General features: G+C 46.4%; 1 protein-coding gene across 1 annotated transcript in view; it reads right to left on the bottom strand.

The window, feature by feature from the left end:
• Positions 1-9,295, bottom strand: part of Apob (apolipoprotein B) — a 39,597-nt gene extending 30,302 nt beyond the window's left edge. The window contains exons 1-8 of the mRNA NM_019287.2: positions 9,094-9,295; positions 8,716-8,754; positions 7,597-7,712; positions 6,327-6,472; positions 4,162-4,315; positions 3,333-3,488; positions 1,302-1,426; positions 536-621 (exon numbers count right to left, since the gene is read on the bottom strand). Coding sequence (NP_062160.2) covers positions 536-621; positions 1,302-1,426; positions 3,333-3,488; positions 4,162-4,315; positions 6,327-6,472; positions 7,597-7,712; positions 8,716-8,754; positions 9,094-9,175 — 904 coding nt within the window. The 5' untranslated portion in view covers positions 9,176-9,295. The remainder of the gene's footprint in view (positions 1-535; positions 622-1,301; positions 1,427-3,332; positions 3,489-4,161; positions 4,316-6,326; positions 6,473-7,596; positions 7,713-8,715; positions 8,755-9,093) is intronic.
• Positions 9,296-13,402: the final 4,107 nt, after the last annotated feature.

Here is a 13,402-nt window from a genome sequence, read left to right as displayed (position 1 = left end):
GGTCTATGGGATGGACATATAAGCATGTATCTCCACCCTCTGAACTCACAGGATCTACCAACCAAGAAAACAATAAAATAATGCACAAGTCCAAGTGTTGACAGGCTGACATACAAAGCATTGCTCGCCTCAGGTTAGACTAAAATTCTCTAAAGTTTAGCTCTAAAGATCAATTCCTTAGATTACTGACTGGCCTGACTCTGAAGTTCCTTTTCTGCTGGCTTCACATCATCTGGAATGGATCTGAGCCTTACAGATGTATGGTGTTGACAGAGTTACCAGAGTGATCACATTCAACTCAGTCTTTCAGTTTCTTACTCGTAAAATACCAGACAGTTGGATATTGTCTCCCTTCTCTTTGTTCCGCAATCCCTTAGCACCCTCTGACATGCTCTCTCTATAGTGGTAGTTCCACCAGCAGACCACCAGAGTCCACATCACTTAACAGACTGCAGGCATTTAACAGGGAAGAGCTGAGCCATGAATGACACCCTGTGGGTAGATTTCATGGTAGCCATGGGACATAAAGTCTTACCTCCTCTGAAGAAGCGACTGTTGATCTTAGGTGTATCTTCAAGACTCAGTTTCTGTGTAACATGGGTCATGATTCCATACTTATTCCTAGTAACACAGGAAGCACATTGCATCATGGGTGGCCAGTTCTCGGGAATATGCTATTCTTTTAAAGTTGAAAGGTCTCCATCTATTCTTCTATCCCCATTCTGCCCACCTTTCGAAGGATGTTGAAATCCATACATCTTGACCCTCCAATGGGTGGTGCCCTCTATTTACTTCCTGCTCACACTAATTACCCTTTATTTTACTTTACACTAATTTAGAAGTTCCAGAGGGTTGGGACTGTAGCCCAGCCTCAAAACTCTTTTGTAGCTCTCACAGCACAGTCTCAAGGACATAGCAATTACCTAATGTGTGTTAATTGAATGTCAGTTTTTAACATGGATTTGGATATATAAATCTGTTGGAAAAGCCCAAATCTTTCATAAAGCTCTTTTTAACTAGGGCATCATGCAGTAAACAATTCATACATTTTTTTTCTGATTCTATAAGCCCTTAAAGTCTGAGTCTTCGATACCTTTTGTTGGTCTCAAATTGTTCCACATGCTTGAGACCTTTCTGGCAAATCCCCTGTGATCTTAAAAGCAGGACAGAGATGATATCCACTGCCTTGTACCTTCCCCAGCCTCCTCTAAGGCCATCCTAGTCTGGAACTGGACACTCAGGAGGTGTACAGTTTCACAATCCCATTAAATGGTGAGTATTGGGAGCAGCACGTGACCTACTTGTAGGAGAAAGGCAGGAAAAGATGCTGTTCATTACAGATGGCTTCAGACACATGCTTCCTCTTGGGCTCCAGAGTGTACTGGCAAGATTGGCTGCTGCTGATTAGAGTTGACAAGGGGCGGACCTGTGCACAGGATCAGAGGAAAGCATTTTGATCAGTCCCTGGGATTTCAAGCTGACTCTTTTGCCATAAGGCATTGTCTTCAAGGAAGTGAGGATAGAAGTCTGCAGCACTAGTGAACTCAGTGAAAGGAAGAGAACTCAACAATTGACATTAACTAAGGGGATATAAGATGCACACTCAAGGATGTAACTCCGTTTCAGTGGAGTGTCCATCGTGTATAATGTGTACCTTGCATCCTGCATTATCTCCCATGCACATCTACACCTCACAGCTTCCATTTATACAAGCCTTTTAGTTTTTCAGCTTTCTTCCACATCTTCTATGACTCTGCCTAGTGCAATAGGTGAATGGTAGTTGCTTGATCTTTCCTAGTCACGCCTAGGGCTGCTTTTTTGCAGCTTTTACCAACTACATAGTATGTCCCTTTCTGGTAGATGTACAAACTTTGTTGCTACGTTATTCTGGAAGCACTTTGAGGGGAGGCTGCCCATGGTTCATCTAATTCCCTCTTTTCTTTCTTCCTCCCTTCTCTGTCTTCCTCTCTCGTCAGTTCTACTTCTCCTGTCTACCTTCTCCTCAGTAAGGATGAATATAGAGCAGATTCTAAAAAAAGATGCCAAGCCAGTGCATTGGTCTTGTCTAACTCTGGTCCTCATGCTCACCAGACCACCTCTTTCTAGCTTTAAAGACAAAGTCCAGTAAGACTGGCAAGCACGGCAGGAATTGTTCAATAGTTCATGTTAACTGAGACAACCAGTTGTTGTGGTTTGCTCTGAAGTTACTGTATTTTGATGCTAATTCCACTGCCCCGAGGACAGCTGCCTAGTCAAGGACTCAGAACTCAGGTGACTTCACCAGAGCCACCTCCATTGAATTTGTAAAGTACTGGTGAGGGGCAGGTACAGGATAGAAGGAGGCCTGTCATTGGAGGAGAAGGAAGGATGGGTGGGAGAGAAGTTTGAAGGAAGAGGAAGAGACTAGGGGAGAGAGAAGAGGAGAGGAGAGAGGGGAGAGGCCGTGGCAGGACAAGATGGCAGGTGATGTTAAGATTCTGCTCTGCGTATTTACAGGTTGTTATTAATGTTCTCAAGGGATGGATGGTACCGGGCTTTGTATGTTTAAGTGGGCAAATATATCTTACCAATTGGATCTAAGATTATTGTGTTGTGTGTTCTTTTATGTGAGGGTTCGAGTGTAGGAAAGTGTGTGGCTGGGCTGTGTTTCCGCCAAGATATCTAGCAGATATCTTGGGGCACCGCGGTACAGACCCAGCGGGGTAAAAGACAACTATATTTTTCTATTTATATATTTTTACAACAACAACCTGTGACTCCTGTCCTGGGATGTGTTACAGGGTTTGGGCAAACTCTGGGAACATTGTACTGTAGGACCCTGTGTGGCAGCACATGGGAGCTGTGAAATAGGGGCTTAGGCAGGACCTAGAGGGCTTAGCTCTACTTGGGATGAAAGAACAGGAAGCTCAGACACATTCATGTCACTTCATGGCCTGAAGGAAATGAAAGAACAGAGGCCTCATAAGTTCTGTAGAGGCCATTGTCTCAGGACAACCAACTCTTGTCTTAAGTGACAGAACCATGAGGGAAGAGAAGTGACAGGTATACCATCTCACGTTTACACAGGAGAATGGTTGATGCTGTCATAGAAAGAGAGCAGGAAAGACCAAGCTCTGCGGTAGGAGTCCAGAACCCAAAACCAGTCCAGGGATAATTTCTAATAGCCTTTCAGCCTTGTCAGTCCTTCTCATTTCTGATTTTCAGGATCTCATGAAGTCAAAATAATGGATAAAGCTGGGCAGACTCTTCTCTGAGACTCCTACTAGCTAGAACATTCCAGAACTTTCCTGAGAAGGCTATTGGTGTATATGATGATGTGGTGTGAGACTCACCAGGCCTTTGATGAGAGCCAGAGGGCTGACACTTGTGCTGATGGGCTGGAAGCCATCACAATGCTGCAGGTTTCTCTCTGTGGACATTTCTGTCGCCACGGTCCCCTTTCTTGAATTCACTGTAACCTGAGTTGAGCAGTTTCCATAGACTGTATCCTGTGGGAGCCCAAGATTTGGTCAGGTACACTTAGTGTGGGAAAACACCACCAGGTGCTTGAGAGGGACTCAGAAAGACATCTGGGTATAGAGGCAGGAGGGATATGGATGGAGGGAATTTTCTTTGCTCCCAGGCAGAGGGTATCATTGCTGTGCTAGGCTAGCTGGTATTGGGGGAGCAGACCCATGAGGGTTGGTTCTAAGGGGAGGGCCAGGCAGGATGAGTCTCTCTATTGTCCAAGCATAGTGGAATAGAGTTTAGAGCACAGCCAGAGCTCAGAAATGTTCTTGTGCTTGAAGTACATTGAATGCTCCCTGAGGTTGACTTGAAATACAATATATTCTAATTTTTCTAGTGTCTACAATACACAAGGTTTTCCTATGTTATGATATGGGCACAGGAAAAAAATCCCAAACTGTAGCAAGTGGAGTAGTTAAAAGTCACAGGAAAAGTCTTAAAATTAGACCAAACACCATCAAATTGTTGAACATAGTCTATCCGTTAGCTCTGGGGACAGGGGGAACTATGATCCCTGGTAGTCATACCAATTTAGGGTTCCCCCAGGTAACTGCTATACATCTCATCAACAGACTTTATCTAAGGTGAGGCTGGCCTCTGACATGTGAAGAGGATGTTGAAAAGGCCACTGTCATCAATTTCTAAGATTCTTACCTGGAACAAAACTTGTTTGTCCTCTTCTGTCTCTGGGGGAACCAGAAGAGCAGAGATGATGCCCCTCTTGATGTTCAGGATATAGTTAGGTTCACCCAGGTCAGGGTAAAGAGCAACTCGTTTCCCTTCAGGAAAGGCCAGCTTGAGCTCGTACCTGTCCAGGAGAGAGGAGTCACATGTTCACAGAAAGGCCATTCTTCCACTGTGAGCCCACAGAGGGAGCCAGAGTCATGGGAAGCTCCTCAGATGTTCTTTGCATGGGTTTTCTTTATACCTATGTTCTTTTTCCCCATACATTCCCCCAAAGTCTTCAAATGAGGCTCCGTCTTTTTCTTTTTCTTTTCCTTGCTTTTTTTTTTTAAATTTTTGACTTGGCTCATCCCCCACCCCCATCTCTGTTCCCCATGTCTTCCTCCAGTCTCTCTCCTTCTGTGGACATCTCCTGTATCCTTCAATGTCAGCCCCTCTTCATATGAATCCATACAGACTCAGGAGGCTGCAAACACAGGGATTTTGCCACAGATCACAGAAATGGCATTGCACTATGTGTACTTTCCTCATCTTTATTTTGTTTAATTATACTCTGGGAACATCTGAGTCACGTGGTGTAGCTCCATGAGAGTCTTTACTGAAATTTATACAGGATTTTGTTCTTTGGTTATACATGGTTCCTTAAACATTGTGCCATTTGAGAGCATTGACATTCTCTCTTCTTGGATTTCTTCTGTGGTCATGCAGATGCTATTGAAATAAACACCCATGTGCATCTATTTCATGCATGACTGCTTTTATTTAGATGGGCCAGAGTTCCAGAGATGAGAACTGTTATGTCAAAGTATAAATATTATCAGCTGGACTCAGTATTGCCCCGTGACTTTCATTCCTACCACTAGTGTATGAGAGTACACTCTGTTTCCCCATAGCAACGAGTACCATCTCAACTTTTGTAGCTCAATGGGTGTGGAGCGAGAAATCCTCTTGTAACAAATTATTTACATTTCTCCACTACCAGTGAACCTGAGCTTCTCTCCATACAGTGGTCAGACGTCCGCTCACTTTGTGACTCAGTCTGAGGCCAAGATGGAGGTTCGGGTTACCTTTGATCTTAGGGGCTGCCTTCCCCTTGGGGATTGCTTGAGCTGCCAAGGGCCTGTTTGCACCCGCTCTGGTTAAGTTCACAGGGGAAGAAGATCAGGTCCATCTCCCATAGCTCTGAACCTTTTAGAATATTCTAGACACAGCAGTGTAAGCCTGGCAAGTCCTTGTGGTCAAGAGGAGGAGTCTCTTGTGTTTGTAGCTGAGAAAGGACTATGGTGAATAACTGCCACTCTCTCCTGCCACCACAGCTTTCTCCTCTCATCTATGTCTCTAATCAAGTCAGGTGTTTCGATGGAGGACGGGAACATTTTTGCCTATTTCTCAGGGAAGGGACTAGGTTTTGACATTTAGCAAATCTGAAAGTAGGCAAGTGAAGGTATCCCCTGCTACCATGTTAACATCCCTGCATCTGCCTGTATCCCACACACTCAAGGCTTCGTAAACTAAGTGGTGTGAGGCAAGGGTGGTGTTGAAGATTGTACTGCACCGTCACTGATGTGTTGGGAGAGACGTCAGCTATCAATGGCAGCACTGATCTCCAGTGCACAGTGGCCGCATAGCAGTCATGGGCAGGGGACTGCTAAGGTCCCGCTTGTCCTTTATCCTGTTTTGAACAGAGGCCACAACCTCAGAAACACGCAGGGGTCCACGCAGCATTTATGACCTCAGAGCAGCAACTGCTGCTGATCCACCCTGAAGACCCCCCAGGCATCATCCTCGGTCGATTCTATAAACAAGATCTCGCTTGTTTGAACAAACCATCTCAGCTTTATAGTCTCAAAAGTGCTTCAACCATGAGATCTGTTAGAAGAACAATTTAAATGATAATCAAGGGAACTTAAGTAGAGGAGAGTCAATAATACTTCCCTCTTTTAGATAGATGTGAGAACTTCACAGTATCCTGATCTGTGGTAGGCACTGAATGCCAATGTTAGCACTCAAAGGCACGCCTGACATGTGTGCACACACTCACGTCTCCTCGGACCCGTGCATATGTGCTCGTGCCGCGGTCAACTCATGTAACCTTCACTAAGATCGGACGCTTAAAGACATAAACCTGTCCTTACCTGGACATGGCAGATGCAAACTCTTCAGAGTTCTTGGTTTTCTTCATCAAGGCTTTGCCCTCAGGGTTGAAGCCATACACCTCTTTAAGGGTACACTGGCTGGTCCTCATGATGAGAGTGCAGACTTGGGGGACCTCCAGCTCCACCTGAAAACAGAAAGTAATCATACCCTGAGGTTCTCCATCCAGAATAGGAGCTATCCCTGCAGCCCAGTTTCCAACCAGGACATCGAGGGAAAAGTATTTGGGAACCTGGCCATGGACTGTCCAGAACCGCATGCTCCAAACACATCGCATGCATCCATATGCCTCAGTTTAGCGTCCTTCTCCCTATGTTGTTTCTTATGTCTGTCCCTATGTGCGGAAAGGAGAATGTCCTTGTGTCGGTTTTAAATTAACTCACTGTACATGTGAAGAATTCAGAGTGGTTGCTTAGCGGAAATGCAGAGTGGAGCAAGACTTAAGAAAACAAAATGATACAAACAAAAATAAGTAGCAAGCAGGGAAAGCGAATGTGTTCCTGACATTGTTTCCCCAAACCGTGAAAGCTTCACATGTGGGCGGAATCGAAATGGACCCTTGACTGTTTTCCGGAACCACTTAGAGAACGTGACAGAGAAGCTCCATGTTTGTGCTGCCTGACCTAATACAGCAGCGTGAGCCACCGGTGGAGGTTGGCTACATTGAAATATGGCCGGTGAGCCTAAGAGTTGCATTGACTCAACTTAAACGGACAGAGGTGGCTAAGGCCCACTGCGTTCAACTGTACAGATCGACACTATGGCCCAAGAGGGAAGTGGGTAATTTAGCAAAATGGACTTCTCTCCCTCACACAGACCTCAACAGCAGTCGTTGGCTGTGCTTCATGAGAATAGGCAAGAGTCTAACAAGTCTCTTGAGAAGTAGCGTATCATTTGAACAAACAAGATTTTCTCATTATGGTTGACACCTTAAGGGCTGCATGCCTAGCATTCTCCGAGAGGACCACCCTCTTTTCTGTACTCACTGGATTTCTCTCATGATCAGAGATGATCTCTACAGGCCAATCCTGCTGGCCACCTAGACCATACCCTCCAATCATTCTTTGGAAGCTAACAGGAGGACAAACTTGGCTGGAAATGTTTTTCCTGTGGAAGTCTTCTCATTCAGGTGTCTTATTGTAAGCAGAGGTTCCAGCATGTGCTGGGAATGGCTAGAAGGTTTTATGAGGGGCCCCTGGTGGAACAAGGCTGGCTTCGGGTGCCGGTTCCTCCAACCCTTGCCCTCCGTACCTTGCAGTTAATCTTGGTGGCGCTTCTGGAGTCAGCAGTGCCCCGGACACCGCTGGAACTTTCAGCCTCATAGCTGTACACGTACTTCCGGAGGTGCTTGAATCGAGTTGCATCTTCTAAAGTGAAGAGAAAATAAGTCAGCCCTGAAGATGGACCACCTCTCCAAGGCAGCTGCTGCTGGGCAGAGTGGGACGGTGGCACAGGTGATAAAGGTCGCTGAGCACAAGTTACTTGTGCTTGACTTCGCGCTACGCGTAATTCATCTTTTATAGATTTAACATCGGCACTGTTTTGGCTGAGTCTGGTGTTTAAATCGTTGGGGATTCCTTAAGTAGATCCTCTAGAGTACACGAAATGGAGGGCCAAGCATCGATTTATGGAGCTGCAAAAATCCATGGGAAGGCCCTTTGAAAAATTAAGTTATCAAAGGGACAGAGCTGTGTTTTTTAGTTTGACTATTTAGAGCCTATGAAGTACCTGAGACAAAGTTAGTTGTTAAGGGTATCTGGTTGACTTTCAGACACCCCCCTCCCTAAGAAGAAACTTCTGGAAGATTCCATAGTCTATGGTAGTTGTGTGAAAAATAGCTGGTTAGGAACTCGGATGTAGTACTGCAATATGACCACCAGATGGAGATGCTGCCCCATCAGAGGAGAGGCCAACCTTAGAGCTGCCGGGAGGAGGCTGGGTATTGCGGCAAAGCCTGATCCTCTGACCCCTAGAGTCCAATAGATAGGAAGGGGTGGAGGGGTCTGGAGTTCTGCGCAAAGGTTAAAGTCGGCATTTCTTCATCCTCACATACTCTGAATCAATGATTAGTCAGTGATAAACAGGACAGTAATGTCTCTCGGCTGTGCCCACAGTCTCATCGCTACCCTACCTCGGGATAAAGTCTTGGAACAGACAAGAAAACAAAGAGCAGAGATTTTTTTGCTGGAGGAGACTGGGTGCGCACAGGCTCCAAACCTTTGCTAGCAGGGATCTGAGCAGTGTCCTCTAATCTGAGCATGTGGATACTACGGGGAAGGAGAGTCCTTAGGAAAAGGTGCAGAGGAGAGCGGATGGAGAGGAGAGTCAGGGTGGGGGGTGACCAAGGTGGCCAGTGAAGAAATGACTTACTTGGACAGTTCAAGATGAAGTTTTCTAGGACTTCATCTTCTGTAAGAGAAAAGGAGAACCTTGGTTTTCTTGTGTTTTCCAGTGGGTCCCCAGGGCTGACAGGAGAGCCCCTCACAACCTTAATTATTTTAGGACTATTCAAAGCCTTCTTTCTAACTCTCCCATCTAGTGCCCTCACCCGGAGCCTGGAGGAGCTAGCGCTAGTTCTCATCACCCCATTCCCTAGGACCCCTACGGTTGCCTTCCCTCTCACCTGCCCAGGCTACCTAACAGTCAGCCGCCACCAGTTTCTACTCCCTGATGTATCTGGTGGTCTGAAGCACAACCTAACTCTCTGTCCCCACGCCGGATTTCCCCCAGGTTTTCACCCTAACTTACGAGCCCAGACGCTGGTGTCCAAGAACAGAAGCAGGAACAGCAGCAGTAGCGGTGCCCGCAGGGCAGGCCTCTGTGGGCCCATGGCCGATGGATGGGTAGGGTGGCTTCTTGGCTGTGGCCTGGCCACGGCACGGGCCTAGCCCCGCTGCTGGCTCTGCCGGATCGTCCGAGGCTGCACTCAGGGAGGGACTTGATCTACAGCAGGCACTGAGAATGCCTGGCCACTTGAAAAGTGCTCCATTTATAGGAGGCGCTGGCTTAAGGAGAATTGCCAAAGGTCCAAAGGGCACGGCCCGGGGCTGTTTGCTTTTCCATACAAGCTTGTTTCTAGGTGGATAAGACGGGATCTGATGGGGGTCTCACTGCTGCTTCAGCCACCGCCACCTGGGGCTTTTTCAGGAGCTTGTTTTGTTTTTTTCTCAGGGGGTCTCGGGGGGGGGGGCACAGGATAGTAGACTTAATATCCTGTAAGCCTGCCCTGGCTCTCTTTAGGAGACCACAAACCTAGGGACCATTTCGTAGTCTGTACCCTGCTCCTGCTGTGACTCTGGAGCCCTTTAGAAAATTGTTCTTAACGTACTGGTGGAAGGTTCTTCTTCCTAAGTTCCTTTCCATTTTGGTGGACTTTGGTTTTTGAATAAACCAAGTCTGGTCCTGACTAATTTAATCAGTACAGGTGGCTGTGAGGAGGGAAGAGAAAGGGGGAGAGGCAACCTGGGAAGTCTGGTGAGTGCTGGGTTTGGTGTTCAAGTCTGCCAGAAAACTAGTGAAGAGGGGGCCCCAGAGGAGACCAGCTCCCAGGGTCCACTGTGGGCAGTGTCAGTCATGGAAGGAAACTGGTGGGGTGGAGCTATGATGGTCTGGAAAGGTGAATGAATGCCCGAGTTGGCCTGTGTGGTCTAAGCACCTCCAATCTAGTGGTGGGGTAATCAGCCACACAGAGAGGAAGCTGTAGGCAAGCAGTTAAGGTAGGGTGTGGCAAACATTAATCTGTGTGGGTGTTTGGAGCCGTGGAGAGGTATTTGGGAAGGAGTAGAAATAGGTCATAGTCAAGGGACAAAAGCCAGTACAGTATGTCAGCGCTCTCTCTCTCTCTCTCTCTCTCTCTCTCTCTCTCTCTCTCTCTCTCTCTCTCTCTCTCCTGTGTGTGTGTGTGTGTGTGTGTGTGTGTGTGTGTGTGTGTGTGTGTGTGTATGGGTTCATAGGCATGCACATGTAGATGTGGACCAACCTATGTCTACATGCAAACAGAGGCCGTGGGCCAACTTTGAGTGTTTTTCAAGATCACTCCACCTCAGCTTTTGAGACAGGGTCTCCCACTGAGCCTGGAACTTGCCGACTAGTTTGACTAGAACTAGCTGCAGCAAGTCTCTGGATTCTGTGTGCAAGTCCTCAGCCCTGCGGCTCCAAGAGTATGCTATGCTGTCTCTATCTTCATGCAGAGAGTGCTGTGCTCAAGTCCTCTTGGTCACAGGGCAAGCACTCTGTGTCCAGAACCCACAGTGTACCAGTTGTACTTAATTCATGATATGGCCATATGTGACAAGCTTCTTGTAGAATCGTTCAAATGTTCTGATGAGTCTGACTGATGGTTCTAGAATGTCAGCTATGGACTCATAACTGAGCATGCACAGCCCCTCCCCACCCCATGAGCATACACACCCTCCCATTTTCTCAGAAGAGACTCACCATCACGTTTAGTCATTCTCTGCACCTGACTCTTCCTATCTGTCCTCACTGAGATGTCTGTAGCCACAGAGTCCCCATGGGTGGCTAAACTCCCTTTAGTGGTTTGCTGCTTTGGGCTGTGCACATCTATGTCCAAAGGTGGTCATTTTAGAGGTCTCACCTGAAGGCAAGCCAAGACCCATAGCACCAAAGGATAGGTAAAGTTTTTACTCTGAAGTCTCATTTTTCTGAGCATGGGGCTAACACTTTAGTTTGGGGAAATGGTTCTGCTTCTCCCACACATTTTTGCTCCAGGGGAACTGGGCAAGAATAGTTAGAAATCGAGAAATGAGAAGGAGAAGGGTTATAGTAAATGAACAAAGTCCAGACTCTCTCTGTTGCTGACAGAGGAAGCCCATGCCCTATTGTCAGCATCAATGGGGGATGTGATTTCTACGAACTGGGTATGAAGGATGGATTCAATAATCTGAATTTGGAGAAGATGCTGAGATGCTTGGATGCTCATTACCATCTCTACAGGAAAAAGCCCGAGCCTCCGAAATACCGAGTTCAGCTTTTTCTCTCTTCTCTTGGTGGTCTTTAGAGAGTGTCCCCTAGGCTGGGGCTCAGCCTCTGTTCTTATCTGTGGATAGGGTCCAGTGCACAGGCACCACACAGCAAATGTCACAGCGCTTAGCTGACAGAGGACACTCAGAAATGCTGAAAGGGCCACATGTCGACTTTCCTTAAATTACAAAATCTGCCTAGATGGTTGGCTAAAAGCCATCTGGAGGTATTCGTGACCACCACTCCGGCCTTCATCCATCTCTCTTAAGCAGAGCTCTTCTCAGTTCACTGCACTGAACAACTTGGAAATTTCAAAGGTCGGTTTGCAGAGAGACTTCAAATAGAATGAAGAGCCAAGAGACCCCGGAGTATAAGCCACTCATTGAGCAGAGAAAATCATGGTCCCTAGAGAGGCCACATGCTCTGTGGATATTTGGCTCAGGAGGAGCAGCTTTCACAGGAGGTTTGTAAGACATCAGCCTTCTAGGTCTCTGTGAGGTCGCAGGATTAATAGTATCTATATTTTAGGAATTTCATTGAAAATTAAGGGAGATGATATGAAACATAAACCATCTAACAAGATGTCTGGGAAATAAAAGGCATTTGGTAAAGGATAGTGGTTACCACCCCTTATGTGTATGTTACAGTGGGTGCATGTTTGTTGGGTACCTGTCTGAACTCATAATCACAAGATAGGAGCAGAGGTTTACAGAACACAGATGGCGGCTCAAGGCCAAGGGAAAAGGGTATGTGGGGGAGGGCATCTGTGAGGGACTGTGTTCCTAACTCATTCTCCATTTGGCATCTCAGATTTCTGAGTGCTTAGTATCACTACTCTTCTGGAAGAAAATGGAGGACCTGCTAAAGCAAGCTGGCTGGTAGCTGTCACTGTCGCCATACACAGACTAATCTCGGCTAGTCCCTATGACTTATCAAAGTCCTGTTGGTTGGACAACCAATCGAATAATCACAGGGCTCTGGAGTTTTTATTAGAGAGCCATATGACCAATGGAATTTCATGGAACCGGATCACATTAAATAGTACAGTTATAAACCCTGGAGCAGACTCTTCATTCTGATTTCTTTTGTGGGTGACCATGTTCAGGGGATCACAGAGGCTTTTCAGGCCCCCACAGCCTGCTATGCTGAACACAGTGGGGTGTGGGTGCTGGAGTAGCTGCTCAGGCGTAATTTACTAGAATATAATAAATGAATCTATGCCATTTAGTTATACCCCATTGCTTCCAGGGAATTTATGTACAGTGACCATGATGCTAAGTAAACATTTTCAGTGATATAAAATGAAGAAATACATTTTGATATAAATTATTCCCAGCCAGGCTGTTACAAAAACAATAGCAAAACTCCTGTGGTAAATAGGGACTGGCGCGGACAATGATTAATTAGGCCATCTCTTTTTCTGCTCATGACAGCATTATAATTGCAAATGATGCCTGGAAGCTAGGAAGTAAGTTTCAAGAATTATAGAGATTGTAGATGGAACCATGCCCAGCAATTCAGAACATGCTAATAACAAAGCATGCGTGACACACACAACACACAGAGATATATGCATAGGAACAGACACACGCTCACATACCCATGCGTGTCAAGATAAAAGGGGAGCATTTGGTGAATGATTCAGGGGGGAAGGCTCTAATGGAGAGCAGTGTCAGCCAAATGGAGACTCTACAGGTGAATGATTATTAATCTCCCACGAGGAAGCCAAACCAAACATTTTAATTCTGTTATTCTGCTACCCAAGAGATAAGGTCAGAATGTCAGCTGGCAGTTTTTTACTAAGGAGAAGGGTCAGAGGACAGCAAGAGTCAGTGTGCAGAGAGCTCCCCTGGGTAGGGATTATCTCTATCTTGACTTTAAACCATCCTTCCACTTCCTGTTTCCTGGTTCCTGAAAGGAGTCTTTCCTTGGGACCATTCCAGGTAGATTTCATGGCTTCCAGCCCTAATTTCTTCCCAGTCAGTTTCAGTATGGAACATGGGTCATGAAGGATCTTCACACACATGTGATAAATAGGGCCCAGTGCTGACAAGATTAATTGTATTTTAGCCTG

The sequence above is a fragment of the Rattus norvegicus genome, chromosome 6, assembly GCF_036323735.1.
Source record: "Rattus norvegicus strain BN/NHsdMcwi chromosome 6, GRCr8, whole genome shotgun sequence".
Taxonomy (NCBI): domain Eukaryota; kingdom Metazoa; phylum Chordata; class Mammalia; order Rodentia; family Muridae; genus Rattus; species Rattus norvegicus.
This window is presented reverse-complemented; position numbering and strand designations above follow the sequence as displayed.